The sequence below is a fragment of the Trichechus manatus genome, unplaced genomic scaffold, assembly GCF_000243295.1.
Source record: "Trichechus manatus latirostris isolate Lorelei unplaced genomic scaffold, TriManLat1.0 scaffold00041, whole genome shotgun sequence".
NCBI lineage: Eukaryota > Metazoa > Chordata > Mammalia > Sirenia > Trichechidae > Trichechus > Trichechus manatus.
This window is the reverse complement of record NW_004443977.1, coordinates 911,240-934,213: the sequence shown is the minus strand read 5'-3', so window position 1 is coordinate 934,213 and position 22,974 is coordinate 911,240. Positions and strand designations below refer to the sequence as shown.

The 22,974-nt window shown below is 35.7% G+C and overlaps 1 protein-coding gene across 3 annotated transcripts in view; it reads left to right on the top strand.

The window, feature by feature from the left end:
• Positions 1–22,974, top strand: part of KANSL1L (KAT8 regulatory NSL complex subunit 1 like) — a 144,775-nt gene that overhangs the window by 100,444 nt on the left and 21,357 nt on the right. For 2 of the 3 annotated variants that reach the window (XM_023731222.1, XM_023731223.1), the window contains exon 6: positions 4,953–5,157. In XM_023731222.1, the coding sequence (XP_023586990.1) occupies positions 4,953–5,157 (205 nt within the window). The remainder of the gene's footprint in view (positions 1–4,952; positions 5,158–22,974) is intronic. The other variant, XM_023731224.1, reaches the window with a different exon arrangement.

Genomic DNA, 22,974 nt, shown 5'->3' with positions numbered 1-22,974 from the left:
GCAAAGGGCAGGGCCTATGTGCCATGTTGCATAATTTGAAAAGAAAAAGGCCAGCTCTGTTCAATATAGCATGCGCCGACATTGGCCTCTGTCTGTGTAGCCTACCTCGTCAGTCATGAATCTTCTATTATGATCCTGTGTTGAGTAATTCCTGACCTTTAAGAATATCTTAGGAATTTGGATCTTTCTAATTTCCTGTAAATGATAGTGAGCTTTTAGTGTAGTCTAATGTCTTAGACTCCAAAATTCCAAGAGCATATTTATCATATATCATTAAACAGCACATTTTCTAAAGCAGCCATCACCACGTTGTAATGTTTCTGATTGAATTGAAAGTGCATCCTTACAGTTTATCTACATTATAATGAAGCAAGGAGAACAGAATATGAATTTTCTTTCTCAGTAGTAGTTCTTTTTTTTTTTTTTTTGGTTTTCGCCAGCCATCAAACTAAAAAATAACTACAAATTGCCTGCTTAACCATTCTACCTTCCCCCGTTCACCTTTTCATCTGTTTTTTCCCTCCATCTTTCTGAGCTTTCTTCCCATAGTATTAGAGAATGAAGCAAGCTTGCCCAGTAGACAGATGTATTCCAGTGGGTTTTATGGTGTGTTCATGTAAAATCATTTCCTTTTCCTGTATTAAAAAAGAGTTTTAGCCACCATAGAAAACAGTATGTATAAGTGCAAGAGCTTGTATTCATGCTTTATAAAAAAATCTTGGCAAATTTTAATTTAGTAGAAACGTTTTTTTGTTGTTGTTGTGTGCTGTCGATTCTGACTCACAGCAACCTTATATGACAGACTAGAACTGCTCTATAGGGTTTCCTAGACTGTACTCTTTATGGGAGCAGATTGCCAGGTCTTTTCTCCCACAGAGCTGCTGATGGGTTTGAACTGCTGACCTTTTGGTTAGCAGCTGGGCGCTTAACCACTGCACCACCAGGGCTCCTTAGTCAGTACATATCATATATAAAGAGGAGGATTTACAGGTATATTCAAAATATTGTGAAAAAATAATCTTTATGGATTATCTGTTACTTTATGTTAAGAGATAAAAGTAACCTCGTGAAGTCTTCCCTATGCTTTTATGGTTCTAGCATTCTAAATTTATAATCAGGCTCAGACATTTCTTATTTTCTACAAGTATTTGAGTATTATAAGACTTATTTCAGTCCTTTTAAGAACAGAATTGGGCTCAGTAAAAAGATTATTAAATACTTGAATAATTTACCATGAAAATTTGTAGACTATCTTTTGCTGGGTTTACAAAAAAAAAAAAAGATTAAAATCAGGCTATTCTTCCACATCCATATACCATTAACACTACCACCAAGCTGACAGCAAAAATTTGGCTAATATATGCCCCCCATGTAACTGTACCCTTAGATTGTTTTATTTGTTTGTAGAACATTCATCTTGGTAGTGGTTTATAATAAAATATCAGGTAACAGATTGATTGACTGTCATTGTAAACTTTAGGTTTCTATAGTAATTAGAGTATAGGAATAAATTGTTTAAAAAATTCACTTGAAGCTTTCCATTCATAGTCTCTAAAAGCAAATTGAATTCCTATTCTTGTTATCCATAAATATCTTAACTGCTAAGATTTCTAGGACTGTAATAGAGAAAACCAGTGATTTCAGAAAATCATTTAAAAATTATTTTATTGGAGAAATTAAAGTGTTAATAAAATGTGAACCATAACTTTCTGATTATTTTCTTAGATCAAGCTCTCAAATCATTTGTGATTTTTATAAGAAGAAATTTTTTAGACTTGATTCTCATGTCTTGCTCCTTTATAAATCAGAACATCCTATAGTTCTCATCCGCTTATTATTTTTATAAGTTTATAATCAAGTCATACACCATCATATCTTACTATCAAAAACTAACTTTTATAAACCAAAGAGGCAGATTTAGAATGGGACTTAAGGCAGTGTTTAAAATACATGCTTCCGTACATATGTATATCCTGAGGTTATAGTCACATGAGGGGTGAGGGTTGTGTTGTCTTCCTCAGAATTTCCTCAGGATTTTCCACTTGTTCTGCTGTTAGTAAGATTCATTGATTGACCCTGAACCTCTACTTAGTGTGAATAGTTAAAACACTGTGCAAAACAAGTGTTTTTATCAGTGGGTTACAGTGACCATTTACAATAACCCCACTGATTACCTATTAAAGTGATTTATGTACCAAGAAAGTGAGAATAATGTAATTTTTCACATTGAATAGTAGGAAAACAGATTCCAGTAAATCTCCCTATTTATTTGAGGATAAATGTTGATGACTTTTTTGCAAGAACCCTTATTAGTTAGAAATGTTTAAGGATGAATTGTATGTAGCTAGGAACATACTTAAAAAATAATAATAAAACTAAACTTTTTCCTATCATAATGTGACAGCCACCTTAGAAACCTGAAAATATAACTAACATTTACTGACAGCAAATGATAAGCTTTCCATTTACCTTTAAATCAGCCTTTGATCCCCTAGCCAGTTCAGAAGTTGTATCTTTTCATTCAAAAGGGAGGTGATGGCTCACCTGCTTCAGGGATAAGCCTCCTGCGGACAGGGGAGCGCTAAGGCTTCTTTAATAAGTGTTGTTGTTAGCTGCCATTGACTCATGGCGACCCCCTACACAACAGAACGAAACGCTGCCCGAGCCTCAGATGGGTTGTGGATCAGACCTTTGTACTTCACAGGGTTTTCATTGGCTTATTTTCTGAAGTAGATAGCCAGGCCTTTCTTCCGAATCCATTTTAGCCTGGAGGCTCCACTGAAACCTGTTCAGCATCATAGCAACACGCCAGCCTCCACTGACAGTTGGGTTGTGGCTGTGTATGAGGTGCGTTGGCCAGGAATCAAACCCAGTTCTCCCAGAATTCTACCACTGAACCATCACTGCCCCCATAAAGGGGAAAGTTAGGAAGTATGCCTTAGACTCCTAGAATAAAAGCTTTTAATTTTTCTTAGAGCAACGTTTCTTTTAAGGAGCCTGTGTAAGCTTCTGCCTGAAGGTGTTTCTGACTTGCTGGATCAAGAGCCTCTTTTTTGTGCTGGATCTACTCCTGCCTTTCTGGAGCCTAACTCTCCTGACTTGATTACCTCTAGTATCAACTACCTACTGAAACCTGTCTTCTTCCTGATCTTGAATAACTTCTCTGACAGCCACTTGGCCTTCTCAGTGCGTAACTTCATATAGTCTGTCATCTGTGCCTTCTGCTCACCCGTGACATGGTAGCCTGGCTCCATGGCAGGTTTCTCAAGAGCAGACTGTTAATAGCACTGATACACTTAAGTGTTTTCATAGGCAATATATATTGTACGCATTACTGTCACAGAAAGTAACATTAAGATTTGAGATTGGACCTGTTAATTTGAGAATAGCATTATATCCTAAACCTTTCTCAGCCAGCTACATGATAGGAGCTAATTAGAACTTTTTATTAACTGGTACTTAAAACACTTTTGACAAGAACTCTCTGAAAACTAAAGTTAATGTTTTAAAAGTAAAATAGTTGTCATCAGCCATTTTCCCTGTACTGGTCTAGCCAATGGTACATACTTAATTATGTATTTATTAAATGTATGATAGATACCAACATATTTTATGTTTAATTATAAAATGGAAGTAAAAGCATTAGGGTTGCCATAACTAACAAAAATAGAGGATGCCCAGTTAAAATTATATAATATTTTATATTTAATTATTCTCTTTGGTTTCACCAGCATAAGCCATTCAGGCTCCTTTATTTCTAGTTTCTTATTACTATATAAAACATTCTTGAGTTATTTGTTTTATCCACAAGCTAAAAGAATATTTTTATAACAGTCATAAATATGCTTGAGAACAATACTGCTATAGAAAAACCATATCTTATGTTTACCATTAAACACTGATTTTACTTGAACCCAATAGAGCACTTAAAACTTAAATGTTCATTGGCAGTATTACATATACCAGATTCACTTGTTGATGCTAGCCTAGTATATTGAGTAGCATTTGTCTGTAAAAATAAGGTTGATATTGCTATTTTGAAATGCCTAAAATGCTTAATTATTTTATGTATAATATACTAGTATAAGTGAAGTTAAATTTATGTGGTGATGAAGGTTAACTTCCTCCTAATGTTCTGACCTTTAAAAATACTTAAATGTAATGTTAAAAAATTAAGATGAAGATTAAATATAAAATTATTAGACTTATTTTCATGTGTAGCTTATGTGAACCATTTCATTATTTTATAGTTATGGATTTTATATCATCAGAAGTTTAAAAAAATCCCAAAATATAGTAGGGTTACAGCACTATTTCAGATTTCACTCAGATGGTATGTAATACTTACTTACAGAGCAACTCATGATGCAGTGAGACTTCAGCTCTTTTTTAAACCTATGTTGTTGTTGTTAGCTGCCATTGAGTCAGCCCCAGATGCATGGTGACCCGTGTGTTACAGAGTAGGACTGAGCTTCATTAGGTTTTCTTGGCTATAGTCTTTACAAAAGCAGATCCCCAGGCCTTCCTTCCATGGTGCTGCTGGATGGGTTCAGACCACCAACCTTTTGGTTGGTTGCCAAGTGCAAACCAGTAGTCCTGTATAATTTCACCCATACACAAAAAGAATTTTATGTAGATAGTTAAAACACTGTATAATATATGTGAATTTATTACTGATTTACAGTGAACATTGACATTGTACTAGTGCATTCATGCAGGTATTTTCCAACCTAGATATTTGTTTTGCAGGAAAAATAAGTAGAAATTGTTTTTACAATTTGAATACGTAATTCCTGATTAATGTTGATTCTTTCACCAGTTGTTACCACAAAATTGGCTAAAATTAATACTCCTCTGTCAGAACAAGGCAATTTACATTTAGTTTTCTTTGTCTTTTTTGTTTGTTTGTTTTGTTTTATCTCCCCTCCCCAAATTATTTCATGGCATTTTAGTGCTTCAGAGAATTTAGATGAGCTCTCTTCCTCCAGTAGCTGGTTCCTTAACCAGAAGCACAGTAAGAAAAGGAGAAAAGACAGGACAAGACTGAAATCTCCATCCTTGACTATCATGAGTACAGCAGCCCGAACAAGGCCACTTCAGAGTTTCCACAAACGAAAACTCTACAGATTGAGCCCTACTTTTTATTGGACTCAGCAGGTAGGTTGCCTTTGGGAAAACATGAACAAAGATTTACCATCAGTGTGTGTATATTTCACATATAAGATGTAGACTGTCATTAGGTTGTTATCTAGAATAATTAAATCTAGAAAACTTTTAAAAATATAGTTTATAAATGATGTAATAGGTATTGACAATATCTAGGTGGGATTTAATAATTTCTTAAAAATAGCAGTGTCATACTCTGAAAATTCTGTTATTTTTAAAAAAACCCACATTTATACTTAAACTAATTGAAGGAAAATTAGATATTAAGGCGGTTTAAAAAATTTACTGGTAAGGGTATTAACAGAAACACAAACCTATCACATATTTGTCTTGTGAATATTTGATCAGGTAAACAAAATCTGCACAGCTGTCAGTTATTTTGGAGGAAATGGCATTGATCTCCCTTTTAGGTTTGGTATTTGTTAATCCTGGTAAGTGCTCCTTTTTTTCTTCTTTTAGAACATAAGCAATACAATTTTAGATGTTCATGTTTATACTTTATACAAATAAAATGCACTTCATTAAAAGCATTCATTTTGAAAACATACTTTTTATTTGTAAACAAATGTTGGGTATACTTCTTTTAAATCATATCTGAAGCTGTGATGAAGTACAAAATAAGTTATGTCTAGTTCCTGCTGTATGACATACTTTTTTTATTCTTTTAGATTTCTTAATAGCATATGAAAGGAATTGTCCTTGATGCTGTCCAATTTTAAGTTTTGTTTTTATCAGCATCCAATTATAAATAGAAATGTGAATTCTGACAAATTAGTTTTTATTGATAGATTAATTTTTACCATTTAGTTGTTCAGACATTATTAGTATGATTTCCCCAACCTGAATATACTCTAAAAAAATGAGTTTTAGTTTAGAATTAAAAAAAATTTTTTTACATGTCAACATAATGGGAAAAGATGATTTTTATTTAAAGTTTCTGCAAGCAATAGATGAATAACATTTTTGAAATGTGATTTTGTGATTTCATAGTCATAAATAAAATTATCTATCTAACACGTTCTACATATGACTATGCCATAATATTCTTACTAGAAGAAATCTGCTTGAATAATTTTGGTGTTTTTGCTAGTTGTTACTAAAATTCAGTATGTGCCTTGATATTGTAAAGATTGGCCTGGAAAGGTATGAACAATTTTTAAACTTTCAGCAAACAAAGGAAGAAACAAGTTGAAATATTATCGTTAATAATAGACCAGTGTCTTAGTCATCTAGTGCTGCTCTAACAGAAATACCACAAGTGGATGGTTTTAACAAAGAGAAGCTTATTCTCTCACAGTCCCATAGGCTGCAAGTCCAAGTTCAGGGCATCAGCTCCAGGGGACGCTTTCTCTGTCGGCTCTGGAGGAAGGTCTGTGTCATCAATCTTCCCTTGGTCTGGGAGCTTCTCTGCACAGGAACCTCAGTTCCAAAGAACGCGCTTTGCTCCTGGCACTGCTTTCTTCGTGGTATGAGGTTCCCATGTGTCTCTGTTCACTTTTCTCTTTTATATCTCAAAAGAGATTGGATTAAGACACTATCTAATCTTGTAAACCTCTTCAGTATAACCTCATTATAGTGATAGAGTTTATAACACATAAGGAAATCACATCAGATTACACAATCATGCAACACTGGGAATCATGACCTAGCCAAGTTGATACACATATTTTTGGGGGACACAGTTCAGTCTCTGACAACCAGTGGAGTCTCTTGACTGTACAAATGATTAACATAGACTGCTAACCAAAAAGTTGGAGGTTCAAGTCTACCCAGAGGCACCTTGGAAGAAAGGCCTGGTGATCTACTTCTGAAAAATCAATCATTGAAAAACCCTATGGAGCACAGTTCTACTCGATACACATGGGGTCACTATGAGTCAGAGTCGACTTGATGGCAACTGGTAGTTGGGTTAATAGACCAGTGGCTTATTGTTTATTCTCAAATAGTTGTCATTATTATCTACCATATTCTAGTCACTATGATAAGCATTTTTAGTACGTTATTTTCTTTAATTCTCAAACATTTAACTAAGAGATTTAATTAGTCCCATCTTCCAGTATGAAAATTGAGGTTTAGACAGCTAAGTAACTTGCCCAGAGTCACACAGTTAGTAAACAGTAAGTCTGATTTCAGAGCCCATGTTCTTACCCACTACGTTGGTAACAACAAAAATTAACAAATCTTTCATGTACATGAAATCAGTAAATGCAGCATACTTAGAGGTTGGGCAGGAGGCCTGTCTAGTTAGAGGTATTAAGAAATATATCATAAAAAATGGGCTTTGGCAGATGAGCAGAATTTTGAAAGGTTATTGGGGAGAGAAAGCATTTAAGTGAGAAATTGGAATACAGATGAAAAAAATACTGGAGAATACCAAATTCCCCTCCTCCTCATAATTTGTCCCCTAGATTGCCAGGCTAATAAGATTTATCTTTCTAATCTTAATTTAAATGTTATTTCCTGGAAACCTTCCTTGACATCTCCAGTCTGGGGTATATATTGTTATAGCACCCTGTGTTAACCTCAGTTTGTTGGAATTTATCATACCATTCTATAAAAATCCATTTATTTTTCTGTCTTCTCACTAAATTGTAAGTTTTTAGAGAACAGGGACTGTATATTTATTTCTGAATGTCCAGGATCTTGAACAGTACCTGTCTAATAATATGTGTTCAGTGAACAGTTGTTTAATATTTGAAAGAATGAATTTAAGAAGATATTTTAAAGGTAATGGAGAGTGAGAACTTACGATTTCATGAATGTGTACGTGTGTTTCCTAGCTTTGCCCACTAAAAGGGTCTAGGACAATAATGTTCAATAGAACTTTCTGTTATGACAGAAATGTTCTATATCTATGCTGTCCAGTATGGTAGCTACTAACCACACACGGGGTCACCAGGAGTCAGAATTGATTCCATGGCAACTGGTTTTTTAACCACTTGTAGCTATTGAGTAGATGAAATGTGGCTAGTGCAACTAAGGACCTGAATTTTTTATTTATTTTATTTTTATTAACTTTAACTTAAATAGCTAATGTAGGTAGTTGCTACTGAATCGGATAGCACAGGTTGAGACTCAGAGTTATTCTGATAGCAATGAGTATACCTTGTACTCATACTTTGTTTTCTAATACCATTCTGCAGTAAAAGGAACCAGGGATCTTTGGAGAAATGGTTCATCTCCAGGGCTGGGACAGAGAAGGTATAAGATGAGCCTGGAACATCTTAATGTACCAGAAAGCAAGGAAGTACTACAAAAAATGATGGGGGGCATGCCAGAAGAACACAGGAACTAGCTTGAAGAGTCTCTTCACTGATCAGATCTGGGACTGTGTGAGCATCAAAATAAGGACTGTAATGAATTCTAAACCATTAAAAAAAAATAGGAAGTCAAGAGTCCATACTGATAATAGATAAATAGAAAAATAAATAGGAGGAAAGGGATGGCTTTTCCTATAGTATAATGCTGATGAATAAATATGCAGTGAGTGGTGGTGAAATTAGAGAATCATTTTGTAATTATATAAAAATTGATTAGACAAGAGTCATCAATGGATGCCAAATCTCGGGTTGTGCTGGGTGGTAGTTTGATGAGGAGAAGGATATTTGCATGGTCTTAAAGTGTCTCCTTCCAGATCACTTACTAGTTGCCAGGTGGGAAATAGTAACTATGAAGTAGAGAACCTGACAATTCCTTGCCTGAATGATCAAAACTAATGTCGTCTATGAGAAGGATACAGTATTCCTTATATAGTATTCTGCCAAGGGTCCATAACCTGAATTTAATTTATGAGTACATACCAGATAAGGCAAACATGAGAAACATGATATTAAAAAACAAAAACAAAAAAAATCAAATTGGTCTGTATTCCTAAAAAATGTCAAGGTAATGAAAGCCAGCCAGGTAAGGCTGAGGAACTGTTCCAGATTGAGACTAAATAGAAGAATTCTTTTGGAGGGGGAATAAAGAATAATTGGGACAATTGACAAAGTTTGAATATGAATGGTAGATTAGATTAAAATATTGTATCAATATTGAATTTCCTAAATGTGATAACTGTTGCAGTTTTAGAATAAAATACCCTTATTCGTAGGAAATAACACATTGAAATATTAAGGAGTAAAGTGGCTAAGGCATTCATTGTATGTAATAAATAAATTAATCCCTCTTCTGTGCATCTAGAATGGTTCTAGCTATGTACTGTCTTTGAGCAAATTGAGAAAATGGTCATTCAAATAATTTCCTTTAGTACTTAATTCTTGAGTAGCATACTGGTTGAGAAAAAACTGATACAAAGATAATGGAAAAAGATGGGAGCCTTCTGCCTCTAGATCAGAGATGATATATAGTTGGCTGGCTTGAGGATAGGGAGAAGAAGAATCTGAATTGGGTAACAAATAATGAATGACACTGAACTAGAAAAAACATTAATTCTACGGTGCAGAACATGTCTGACTAAATGAGGAAGAGGCAGTAACTTAAGGACCTGAACGCATTCTTATACTGGGAAGCCAACCCTTCTTCCAAGCCACACTTACTTCAGCTCCACCTATTGGAGCATCTGCTCTAGATAGTGGGAGGTATCTTGGTTGAGAACTTCCTCACCTCACTGCAACAGGTCTATACTCCAGGAACATTTGTGGGTTGACTTGAAGGGATAAATTTATAGCATGTGTAACATTATTTCTATGAGAAAATGTGCTCTGTGTAACTGTAGTAAGTGTGGAAGATACCACATTCAAAAGAGCCTAGAAGTTATTTCCTGTGGAGAGGCAGCACAATTTAATGGTTTCATGCATGGGTTTTAGAAGACACTGGGTTGAAATCTTCATTCTACTACTTAATAAAGTGCAGTATTCTGCAAATCACTCATTGCCTTGTTTTGTCATTCATAAAAATAGAGCTGCCTTATAGACTTGTTGATATTAAATAAGATAACTTGCTTGAAAGGTACTTAGCCCAGTGTCTGGCCTAAAAGTCTTCATCAAATGTGAACAATGATGATAATGGTAACAGTGATTACGACAACATTGGGAAGTCAGTGATGGTTTTGGAGTGGAGGAGTGAAATGATCAAAGGTATTATTTTTGAAAGATTAATTTGTGAACAGATAATTTAAGAACTAGACAGGAAAATTTTCAACTGGGAGAGACTGGAAAAACAGAAAACAGTTATGAGGTTATTCCAATAAACTAGTTGTAAGGTTATAAAGGGTTAGACTGATGGTAGTGGAATGAAAAGAACAGGTATTAAAAGAAAACATTGTAAAGAAGAAATGAGTAGTCTTCTTAACTGATTTGATATAGTTAAAGAAAAATTCTCAAAGAAAAGATGAGAGAGAAGAGGCACAGAAAATTATAGTATTGCTGAGTCCAGTTCTTAAGATGCTCAAGTTAAGTCTTAATGTTGTTTGTTGCCATCAAGTTGGCTCTGACTCATGGTGACCTTATATGTAAGTGAACTAAACATTGCCCGGTCCCACACCATCTTCATGAATATTGGTATGTAGAGCCCATTGTTACAGCTTTTCAGGTCTTAATGTTGTTATTGTTGTGTGCTGTTGAGTTGATTCCAACTTATAGCGACCTTATATGACAGAGTAGAACTGCCCCATAAGGTTTCCTAGGCTGTAATCTCTATGTTAGGAGCCCTGTTGGCACAGTGGGTAAGAGCTCAGCTGCTAACCAAAAGGTCAGCCCTTGGAATCCACCAGCTGCTCCTTGGAAACCTTATGGGGCAGTTCTGCTCTGTCCTGTAGGGTCACTATGAGTTAGAATCGACTTGATGGCAATGGGCTAATCTTTATGTTGTTGTTGTTAGGTGCTGGTCCTGTGCCATCCTCACAATCATCGTTATGCTTGAGCTCATCGTGGCAACCACTGTGTCAATTCATTTCATTGAGGGTCTTCCTCTTTTCTCATTAACCTCTACTTTACCAAGCATGATGGCCTTTTCCAGGGACTGGTTCCTCCTGATAACATGTCCAAAGTATGTGAGACAAAGTCTCGCCATCCTCACTTCTAAGGAACATCCTGGCTGTACTTCTTCCAAAACAGATTTGTTCGTTCTTCTGGCAGTCCAGGGTATATTCAATATTCTTTGGAAGGGGAAGGCTTTCTCTCTCTGTCAGCTCTGGGGGAAGGTCCTTGTCTCTTTAGTTTCTGCTTCTTGGTTCCTTGGATATCTTCATGTGTCTTGGCATCTATCATACCCCATCTCTGCTTCTAGCTTGCGTTTTTTAATCTCTTTTATAGAGACTGACTCAAGATACACCCTATACTAATCTTGCCTCATTAACATAACAAAGATGCATAGGGATTATAACCACAGGCATAGAGGTTAAGATTTATAACATATTTTGGGAGGTCATAACTCAATCTACAAAACCTCGGAAATTAATACATTGAGCCAGTACTGGTTTGCACTGTTATTTGCCATTGAGTCAAGTCTGACTCATGGTGACCCTGTGTGTGCAGAGTAGACCTAAGCTCCATATGGTTTTCAAGACTGACCTTTCAGAAGCAGATTGCCAGGCCTGTCTTCCAAGGTGCCCCTGGGTGGTTTCAAACCGTCCATCTTTTGGCTAGTAATTGTGTGCTTCACCGTTTGTGCCACCCAGGACTCCTCTGGATTTCATACTGCTGAATAATATGTCTCTAAAAACATCTTTTTAAAGAAGTTACATTTTATAGTAGCTTTGTTCAATTTTATAAAATTTTTGGCAAAAAAGTCTCAAAGTATAAATAAGTTCATTTTTTTTAACCATTAAAAACATTCCCCCCGGCCCCCCAAAAAATGAAACATTTATTACTTCACTAAAAGTTTTTTCTAGCCCACTATACACATTCTATAGGGTCCCTATGAGTTGGAATCAACTTGACAGCAACCTTTTTTTTTTTTAATACACACTCTTATTATTCCTAGGCATCTTCATTAGTTAGCCTCTATTTTGTGTCTCCTCAAAATAGAGAAGGGCTGTATATATATATATAAAGAATATGGATATGCAGCCAGCCCTTTTTCAAACTTCTTGAAGTTAAAGATACATTTTCCTTTTCATAACCATAACTGAGTACTTTCAAAGGACAGAATATTTTAATTTTCTAATAAGTAACTGATATCTAGAGTTTCGGTAACCACGTGAATTAGAGTTCTGACTTTTAACAAGGGAATCTCTGCATAAGGAAATGATGTACACGTCTTTTAATAGTATTCTACTGTTTTAAGGTAATACTTTAATTTGAATTTTTGGTATTCAGCTATGATTGATGCTACTGTGCTCTCTGCCAGTTTTATCCATGTTATTGCTGATATACCTTAGAGTTGGTCATTTTCTAGCTTTATTAGTCAGTATGTTCTTAGTTGGGCACTGTAGATACCTCACACTAAGTGCCTGTGCACTATTACTTCTCCCTTTGTCCTTTAAAAACAGAAACCTTTTTATACAGAGTGACAATGTGTCCTGTTAAAAACACATATCTTCCCATACATAACCACAGAGGAGAAAAAAAGGCAATTTTATGGCCTTAGATTTGAAAGCTTATATAACAGGGACAAAGTCCTTAAAAAATATGTAACATACTAAAGCTGAATCAAAAAGAAACAGAAAACCTGAGTAGTAGTATAACTGTTAAAGAAAGCCCCCAATAACATTTTAGTCAGAGAACAATAAAACACAACTACAATAAAAGATATAATGAAGATTAAAACAGAAATTAAGAAAATAGAATATGATGTATAATAATATCACTAAGGCAAATGTGGTTTTAAAAAAACTAATAAAATTGACAACCATGTGGTAAGACTGCGTAATAAAAGAGATACACTATAAGATTGGGGATGGAGAAAGTTATGTAACTACCGATGCTGCAGACAGGAAAAAAAAATTAGAATATATCATGTGCTTTATAAAACAGAAGAAATGCACAGATTTCTAAGAGAATATAACTTGACAAAGTTGACTTGAGAAGAAATAGTAAAGCAGAATTGTCTTACAACTATTAAGGAAAATGAATCAGTGGTTAATAATCTTCCCACAAAGATCAAAATGCCTTGTTCGTAGCCAAGCTTTATGAAATAATCAGGAAACTGATCATTTAAATCTTAACACAAATTCTTTCAAAGAATGAATTGTTGTTGTTATTAGGTGCCATCAAGTTGGTTCCAACTCATAGCAACCCTGCGTATAACAGAACGAAACATTGCCCAGTCCTGCACCATCCTTGCAATCATTATTATAAGAGAGGAATATTTCCCTATCTTGTTTTATGGGATTAGTTTAATTTTTGTAGCAAAACCAGACAGGTATAATTTAAGAAATGAAAATTAAAGACCTGGGACAGATGAACCTATATGCAAAAATCATAAAATATTAACAAAATGAATCTTTCAAAGTATATAACAGATACTAGGACTTCCACTTAACCACATGCAGACCAGCAGTCCCACTTAGAACAACTAGAAAAACCACATAAAATCCAGTTATTTTTCTTAGGGCAGTGGAGAGCTGCTAACTCAAGATCTAGGGAAGCTAAATCTCCAAGGATGGCAAAACCTAGGACAGCTGACTTATGCAACTATTTTTATCCTGGAGCTGTGGCAGAATTTTTCAAATTTGGTACAAATGCCTGTGTATGATAGCTATGTGGGACATTTGAGGTAGTGTTTTGGGAGGCCTGAGCACATGGCTTGTTTTCTCCTCAGAAAATTTGCTAAATACTGGGGGCTGTACAGAACAGGAAGATTAAAACATAAATGGAAAAAAAAAAACCCTTAAAATGGGGTAGCATCATTCAGCATACTCTAAGACAAAAATTAGAGGTCTGGCTCATCATAGAAAAATTCTGTAGGAAACACCAAACGGTAGGAAACACCATACGGTTGAAAACATTGGTGGTGCATGAACAAATTGGCTATTTGAGCCTTACTAGGGCTGCAGCCAGGCTTAACTGAGCACACACTCAGATTAGATTAAGGAGACAAATCTCTACTTTATCTACATAGCAGTGGGGAGAGAAAACCCTCTCTAGAAAAATATTACAACATTTGAAATGTATATGGTTTTTTTAACATAACATCTGACATTCAATCAAAGATTAATAGGCATGCCAAAAGGTAGAATCACATGACCAACACTGAAGAGGTAAAACAGACAATAGACAGACTCTCAAGTGGTTCTGGTATTGGATTTAGCTGGCCATAACTTTAAAATGGCCATGATTAATGTGTTCAAAAATAAGGAACAAACAGAAAAAAAGTTTCACCAGATAATTGGAATTATTTTTTTAAAAGGAGAATCGTATGAACATTTTTAAATTGAAAATGCAACATTTGAAATTAATACCTCATTTGCTGAGTTTAACTACAAATTAGAGCAGAAGATTAGTGAACCGAAAGACTAAGAGAAAATACTCAAATGGAAGCACAGAGATAAAACAATGAAAAAGTATAGAAAACAAAATTAGGGATATATGTAACGCAGTGGGAAAAAAATCTAACCATGTATGTTTATTAGAATCTAGAAGAGAAAAAATAAGGCAGAAGTAATATATGGACAAGTAATTATTGAGAATATTCCCCAAACTAATGAACACTCACCCACAGATCCAAGAAGCTCTGTGAACCTCAAATAAAATAAATAAATAAACAAACTACATCAAGGCATATGATGGTAAGCCTGCTAAAAATAGAAGACAGAAAATATTAAAAGTACCCAGAGAAAGAAGACACATTACCTTTAGTTGGGACAGCAATAAGACCTGCAGGTAACTACTCATAGAAACAATGGAAGCCAGATGAAAATGAAAGTATTTTTAAAATTCTGAAATAAATGGAAAAAAGTTAACCTAGAATTTTATATTCAGCAAAAATATCCTTCAAATATGATGAAATAAATATGTTTTAGATGAATAAAAACAGAGAATTTGTTGATAGCAAACCTGCACTATAATAATAGCAAAGGGAGAGGGAACATGATCCCAGATGGAAACGTAATTGTAGGAAGGAGCAAAGAGCAATGGAAAGGATAAATATATATACGGTAGATATAAATAAGTGTTAACTGTAAAAACAATAATGTATTGTAGAATTTTTAATATATGTAGAATTGAAATGACCGACAACAGTAACATAAAAAGAAAGAGGACTGCAAATGGAATTTAAATGTTCTAAGGTCCAGTGTTTTCAGGGAAGTGGTAAAAGGAATAAAACGAGGTGGTAAAAGTCAGTAGGTTAAGGATACACATTGTAATCCGTAAGGAAGGCACTAAAAGAAAATTACAAGAATGTATAAGTTAATAGAGAGGGAAAATATATAACAAAAATATTTTATCACCTAAAGAAAGCAAGAAAGGAATCAATGAAATAGAAAACAAAATCAACAAACCCAGTTGCTGGGTTTTGGAAAAGGGTAATGAAATTGATAAACCCCTAGCAAGACTGTTTAAGAAACACAAGAGAAAATGCAAATTGCCTGTATCAGGAATGAAGAAGGGGACATCACTACAGATCTTCTCACAAATGTGTTAAGATTATGACAAAAATATGACAACTAAGACAAAATGGACAAATTTCTTGAAACCCACAACTTTATAAAACTGACATGAAACAGAAAATATGAATATTCATGTCTATTTAAGAAACTAAAGCAGTTATTAAAAACTTTCCCACAAAAAATCTCTACACCAAGATGGCTTCCCTAGTGAATTTTCCCAGTATTTAAGAAAAAATATACCAGTCTCCTGCAGACTTTCCCAAATAACAAAAAAACGGAACACATCCTAATTCATTTTATAAGGATAACAAACCTTGATACCAAAACCTGACAAAGACATTAGAAGAAAATTGTTATCAGTCTCTTTCATGAATATAGAAGCAGAAATCATAAAATATTACCTAAGCAAATCCAACAATATTTAAAAACGCTAATACATCACATTTAGTACAACTTTTTGGGGACACAGGGCAAACAGCAATAACTATGTTGTAGGGACATGATGCAGTAATACAATGTAGCCTTATCTAGTGAAATTGAATATATGCATTTATACATTTATAAATGTTGTTAGATGCTGTAGAGTTGGTTCCAACTCATAGGGACCCTATGTACTACAGAACAAAACACTGCCTGGTCCTGCACCATGCTCACAATTGTTATGCTTGATCCCACTGTTAGCCACTGTGTCAGTCTATTTTGTTGAGGATCTTCCTCTTTTTCACTGACCCTGTACTTTACCAAGCATGATGTCTTTCTCCAGGGACTGATCCCTCCTGACAACATGTCCAAAGTATGTAAGACATAGTCTCACCATTCTTGCTTCTAAGGAGCATTCTGGTTGTACTTCTTCCAAGACAGATTTGTTCATTCTTCTGGCAGTTCATGGTATATTTAGTATTCTTGGCCAACACAACAATTCAAAGGCGTCATGTCTTCTTCGGTCTTACAACTTTCACATGCATATGATGCAATTGAAAATACCATGGCTTGGGTCAGGTGCACTTTAGTCTTCAAGGTGACATCTTTTCTTTTCAACACTTTAAAGAGGTCTTTTGCAGCAGATTTGCTGAGTGCATTGCCTCTTTTCATTTCTTGATTGCTGCTTCTGTGGGTGTGGATTGTGGATCCAAGTAAAATGAAATCCATGACAACTTCAGTCTTTTCTCCGTTTATCATGATGGTGCTTACTGGTCCAGTTGTGAGGATTTTTGTTTTCTTTATGTTGAGGTGTAATCCCTACTGAAGGCTGTAGTCTTTGATCTTCATCAGTAGGTGCTTCAAGTCCTCTTCACTTTCAGTAAGCAAGGTCGTGTCACCTGCAAAACATAGGTTGTTAGTGAGTCTTCCTCCAGTCCTGATGCCCTGTGCTTCCTCATATAGTCCAGCTTCTTGGATTATTTGCTCAGCATACAGATTGAATAAATATGGTGAAAGGATACCTGATGCACACCTTTCCTGACTTTAAACCACGCAGTATCACCTTGTTCTGTTTGAACAACTGCCTCTTGATCTATTTACAGCTTTCACATGAGCACAGTTAAGTGTTCTGGAATTCCCATTCTTCACAGTGTTAACCTTAATTTTTATGATTCACACAGTCAAATGCCTTTGCATAGTCAATAAAACACAGGTAAACATCTTTCTGGTATTCTTTGCTTTCAGCCAGGATCCATCTGACATCAGCAATGATATCCCTTGTTCTACATCCTCTTCTGAATCCAGCCTGAATTTCTGGGAGTTCCCTGTCGACATACTGCTGCAGCTGCTTTTGAATGATCTTCAGCAGAATTTTACTTGCATTTGATTTTAATGACATTGTTCGATAATTTCCGAATTCGGTTGTATCATCTTTCTTTGTAATAGGCATAAATATGGATCTCTTCCAGTCAGTTGGCCAGGTAGCTGTCTTTCAAATTTCTTGGCATAGACGAGTGAGCACTTCTAGCACTGCATCCATTTGTTGAAACATCTCAATATTCTGTCAGTTCCTGGAGCCTTGTTTTTTGCCAGTGCCCTCAGTGCAGCTTGGACTTTTTTCTTCAATACCATCGGTTCCTGATCGTATGCTACCTCTTGAAATGGTTGAACGTCGACTAATTCTTTTTGGTATAGTGACTCTGTGTATTCCTTCCATCTTCTTTTGATGCCTCCTGTGTTGTTTAATATTTTGCCCATAGAATCCTTCACTATTGCAGCTCAAGGCTTGAATTTTTTGTTTAGTTCTTTCAGCTTGAGAAGTGCCGAGCATGTTCTTCCCTTTTGGTTTTCTGTCTCCAGGTCTTTGCACATGTCGTTATAATACTTTACTTTGTCTTCTTGAGCTGCTCTTTGAAATCTTCTGTTCAGTTTTTTTACTTCATCATTTCTTCCTTTTGCTTTAGCTACTCGACATTCAAGAGCAAGTTTCAGAGTCTCTTCTGATATCCATTTTGGTCTTTTCTTTCCTGTCTTTTTAATGACCTATTTCTTCATGTATGATGTCCTTGATGTCATCCCACAGCTCGTCTGGACTTCGGTCATTAGTGTTTGGCACATCAAATCTACTCCTGAGATGGTCTCTAAATTCAGGTGGGATATACTCAAGGTTGTACTTTGGCTCTCATAGCCTTGTTCTAATTTTCTTCAGCTTCAACTTGAACTTGTATATGGCAGTTGATGGTCTGTTTTGCAGTTGGCCCCTGGCCTCGTCCTGAATGATGATATTGAGCTTTTCCATCGTCTCTTTCCACAGATGTAGTCGATTTGATTCCTGTGTATTCCATCTTGTGAGGTCCATGTGTATAGTCGCCACTTATGTTTGTGGAAAAAGGTATTTGCAGGGAAGTCGTTGGTCTTGCAAAATTCTATCATGTGATCTCCAGCATCGTTTCTATCACCAAGGCCATATTTTCCAACTACCAGTCCTTCTTCTTTGTTTCCGACTTTCGCATTCCAATCACCAGTAATTATCAATGCATCCTGATTGCATGTTTGATCAGTTTCAGACTGCAGAAGCTGGTAAAAATCTTCAGTGTCTTCATTCTGTGGTCTTAGTGGTTGGTGTGTAAATTTGTGTAATAGTCCTATTAACTAGTTTTCCTTGTATGCAGATGGATATTATCCTATCACTGACAGCATTGTACTTCCAGATAGATTTTGAAATGTTCTTTTTGATGATGAATGCAATGCCATTCCTCTTCAGGTTGTCATTTCCGGCATAGTAGACCATATGATTTTCCTACTCAGAATGGCCAATACCAGTCCATTTCAGCTCACTAATGCCTAGGATGTAGATGGTTATGTGTTTCATTTCATTTTTGACGATTTCCAATTTTCCTAGATTCATACTTTGTACATTCCACATTCCGATTATTAAAGGATGTTTGCAGCCGTTTGTTCTCATTTTGAGTTGTGCTACATTAGCAAATGAAGGTCCGGAAAGCTTGACTCCATCCACATCAGTAAGGTCAACTCTACTTTGAGGAAGCAGCTCTTCCCCACTTGTCTTTTGAGTGCCTTCCAACCTGGGGGACTCAATCTTCCGGCACTATATCAGACAATGTTCCGCTGCTATTCATAAAGTTTTCACTGGCTAATTCTTTTCAGAAGTAGACTGCCAGGTACTTCTTCCTAGTCTGTCTTAGTCTGGAAGCTCAGCTGAAACCTGTCTGCCATGGGTGACCCTGCTGGTATCTGACTACCGGGGGCATAGCTTCCAGCATCACAGCAACACGCAAGCCCCTACAGTACAACGAACTGACAGACACGTGGGAGCATACATTTGTATAACCCAGCAATTCCACTTCTAGCAATGTACTCTAGAAAAATTCTTACAGCCATGTACCAAGAGACAAGTATAATAATACTTATACTATAGCATTATTAGTAAAAAACTGGAAGATGCCCAGATATTTATAAACAAAAGAATGATGAACCTCATGCACATGATGTTGAGCGGTAAAGGCAAGAAAGTACATTTAGCATTATTCTTTCCGTATAAATTTTAAAAGCATGCAGATTTAAACAGTATATTACATAGTAATACATATACTTATGTGGAAAACTAAAGAAAACCAAGAGAATGATAAAATTTAGGATATCAGGTACTCCTGGAAATGTGAGGAAACAGTGTGATTAAGGGAGGATATTTTAGTAGATATGATATAGGTTTAATGGCATTTAACAGAAACCCCAAATAGTAACATAAACAAGATGTAAGTTTCTTTCTCTGTAAGAGGCTGAATGTATTCTACGGCTGGCATGACAACTATGCTCCTCTACATGGTTATCTAGGACCCAGGCTCTTCCTATTGTTTGGTTTTATCGTTATAGAGTGTTACCTTCATGCACATGGTTAAGATGATTACCATCACAACCATGCCTCAAGTAGCAAGGTGGAAGAATGGATGAATAAGTGACCTTCTTAAGGTTACTTACTGGAGATTGCACACATGAATTCCCCTCATGGTCTTCTGGCTAGAACCTAGAAACTCAGCTGCAAGGAAGCTTGAGAAATGTGCCTAGCTTAAAATCAGGGGTTCTAGAACAAGGAGAAGGAGAGCACAGATGTTGGAAGGAAGGAAAAAATCTTCGTCACAAGCTTATGTGGTCATAGGGTAAAGCGAGAAGGCATCAAAGGTATTGTTATCGTTCCTTAAGTAGGATGGTGGGTATAAGGTATTTCTCAAAAAATTATTCTTATCTATAAATTATATTCTTTTGTATATACTGCATATTTCATTATTAAAGTAAAAAAATCAGATACTTTTCAGGCTTTATTTCACTTGAATTTTATGTAGTACATGGTATTAGTGATCATACCTTATAGACATTTGTATTTTAATTGGCAAGAATCTCTTGCTTCTCTAGTAAGAGAAGTGAAGTCTTGATACATGCTTCAGTATGCTTGGAGCTTGAAGACATTATGCTAAGTGAAATAAGTCAATTACAAAAGGTCAAATATTATATGACCTCAGTTATATAAAAAGGCAAGAAAAGGCAAATGTATAGAGACGAAAGTTTATTAGTGGTTACCAGGGGTGGTAGGGAAGGGGAAAGTTGGGTGGGTTTTACTTATGGAGTACTAAATTTCAGTTTATGGTGGTAGAAAAATCACATTGGTTAAGGGTAGGTATGCACAGCCGATTAATGTAATTGCTGTCAATATAAGTTGTACACTTGTAAAAAGTTGAATTGGCAAAAGTTGTGTGATATATTTACAATGACCAAAAGAAAAAAAAAAAAAAAAAGAGTAGCTGCTGAGGTTGCTTATGTACAACCAAACACCTCCTGGGAATTTGTTCCATAGTTTGGAGGTTTAGGGTCATGGGTTCATGGGACGTCCCAGTTAATTGGCCTAATAATGTATTTAGTGCTTCTGCTCTACCTCCTAGTTTGTTATATAATGCCCAGGGTCTTAAAAGCTTGGAAGCAGCCATCCATGGCCTAGCAGTTGGTCTCTATTCACCTGGAGCAACACAGGAAGAAGGAGAGTCGGTAATAGGAGGAGGAGATGGAATATGAGGCTAATTGCTTCCTTTATCCTGAGACCAGAAGAATTGGACAGTGTCAGGCTACCATTGCTGGACATTTTGATCAAAGAATCTACAGAAGAATTCTGATCAAAAACAGGGAAAATGCAGAACAGAATTTAAAATTTTCATGGAATCCATACTTTCTGGAGCCAGAGAGGCTGTATGAACCCCTGAAATTACTGCCCTGAGATAATCTAAACTTAAACCAAAAATCCCCAGAAGTCTTCTTAAAACCAAACAATAGTTTAGCTTAACTAGTAGAGAATGTCTGCCTTGAGCATTATGCTCCTTTTATTTTTCATTTTATTGTTGTACTTTATGTTTACAATTCAAGTTAGTCTCTCATACAGAAATTTATATATACGTTGTTATATGACCCTAATCGCTCTCCCTATACTGTGACAGCACACTTCTCCTTTCCACCCGATTTCTCGTGTCCATTCAACCAGCTCCTGACCCTTTCTGCCTTCTCATCTCACTTCTGGACAGGAGCTGCCCATTTAGTCTCATGTATCTACTTGAGCTAAGAAGCGCACTCTTCACGAGTATCAGTTTATGTCCCATAGTCCAGTCTAATCTTTGTCTGAAGAGTTGGTCTTGGGAATTGTTACCTTGAGCATTATGCGCTTTTAAAATCTGTCTATATGGGATAAAATTGACAACAGCAACTCTGAAGATTAGATGGAAATCTAAGGGGCAATGAGTTTATATTAATGGGGGGAGAAACAAACAACTCAGAAAAGGAGGGTAAGAATGGTTGCACAACTCAAAGAAGGTAATCAGTGTAACCAGTGTCACTGAATTGTACACGTAGAAAATGTTGAATTGGTGTATGTTTTGTTGTGTATATTCTCAACAACAACAACAACAAATAAATTATTTAGGAAAAAAAAGGAATCTCTTGGTCCTTCTTTTTTTTCTCCATTCATTCCTTTTTATCGTGGGCCTCACTTACTCTTCAGGGGGGAAAAAAAACCTTGTCTTAAATGCCTCTCACTTGTCTTCATAATTATGTAGGATTCAAACTGGCTAATGTGTTTCCTGTACTTGGAAAATTGCAAGAGAAAAATAAGTGTATTCATAATGCTCTAGCCATCTATGGAAAAAGGGAGATTTAGCAATTTTTTTTTTTTTTTTTTTTTTGGTAATTTCAAGTAAATCTTATTTCTCAGTTTAGAAATGTACATTTCTAAAGTACATCAAAAAAGAATAAATAATTCTGGAGTGAGTCAAAAGTACCAGTACATCTTGTAAAAGTAATAAATAGCAACCATTACTGGTAAATATATATATCTAATATCATTGGAATAAATCTTGAAAGTGACTCATATTCTTGTAATCATGTATCCACATACTATATCTTTTTATAAAAACTCATTAATTTACTTGACCACCCAGAATAGCAACTGCATTTCCCATCCTTCCTTGCAGCTAGGACCTAAGCCCTGGCTGATGGAATGTAAAGGGAAATGATTAGTTGGTAAATTTTAGCATACCTAAGCAGGGACTGTTTGTTTTGTCCCAAAGGAAGAAATAGTCTCAGGTATACATACTTTTGAAATGTTTTATTCACATGATATTTTTATTTTTGAAAGCAAAAACAGATAAAATTCAGCTGGTCAACATTCAACTTCTGACTATATGTCAGGGACTGTCAGGCCTGAGGAATACAAGATACAACAAATTGTACTCCTAGCCTTCAAGGAACTCATTGTCCTGAGAAAATCTAGTTGAATACTATGGTAGAGGTATGCCTAAGGTGCTGTGGAAACAGAGGAAATGCCAAAGTTATCCTGAAAA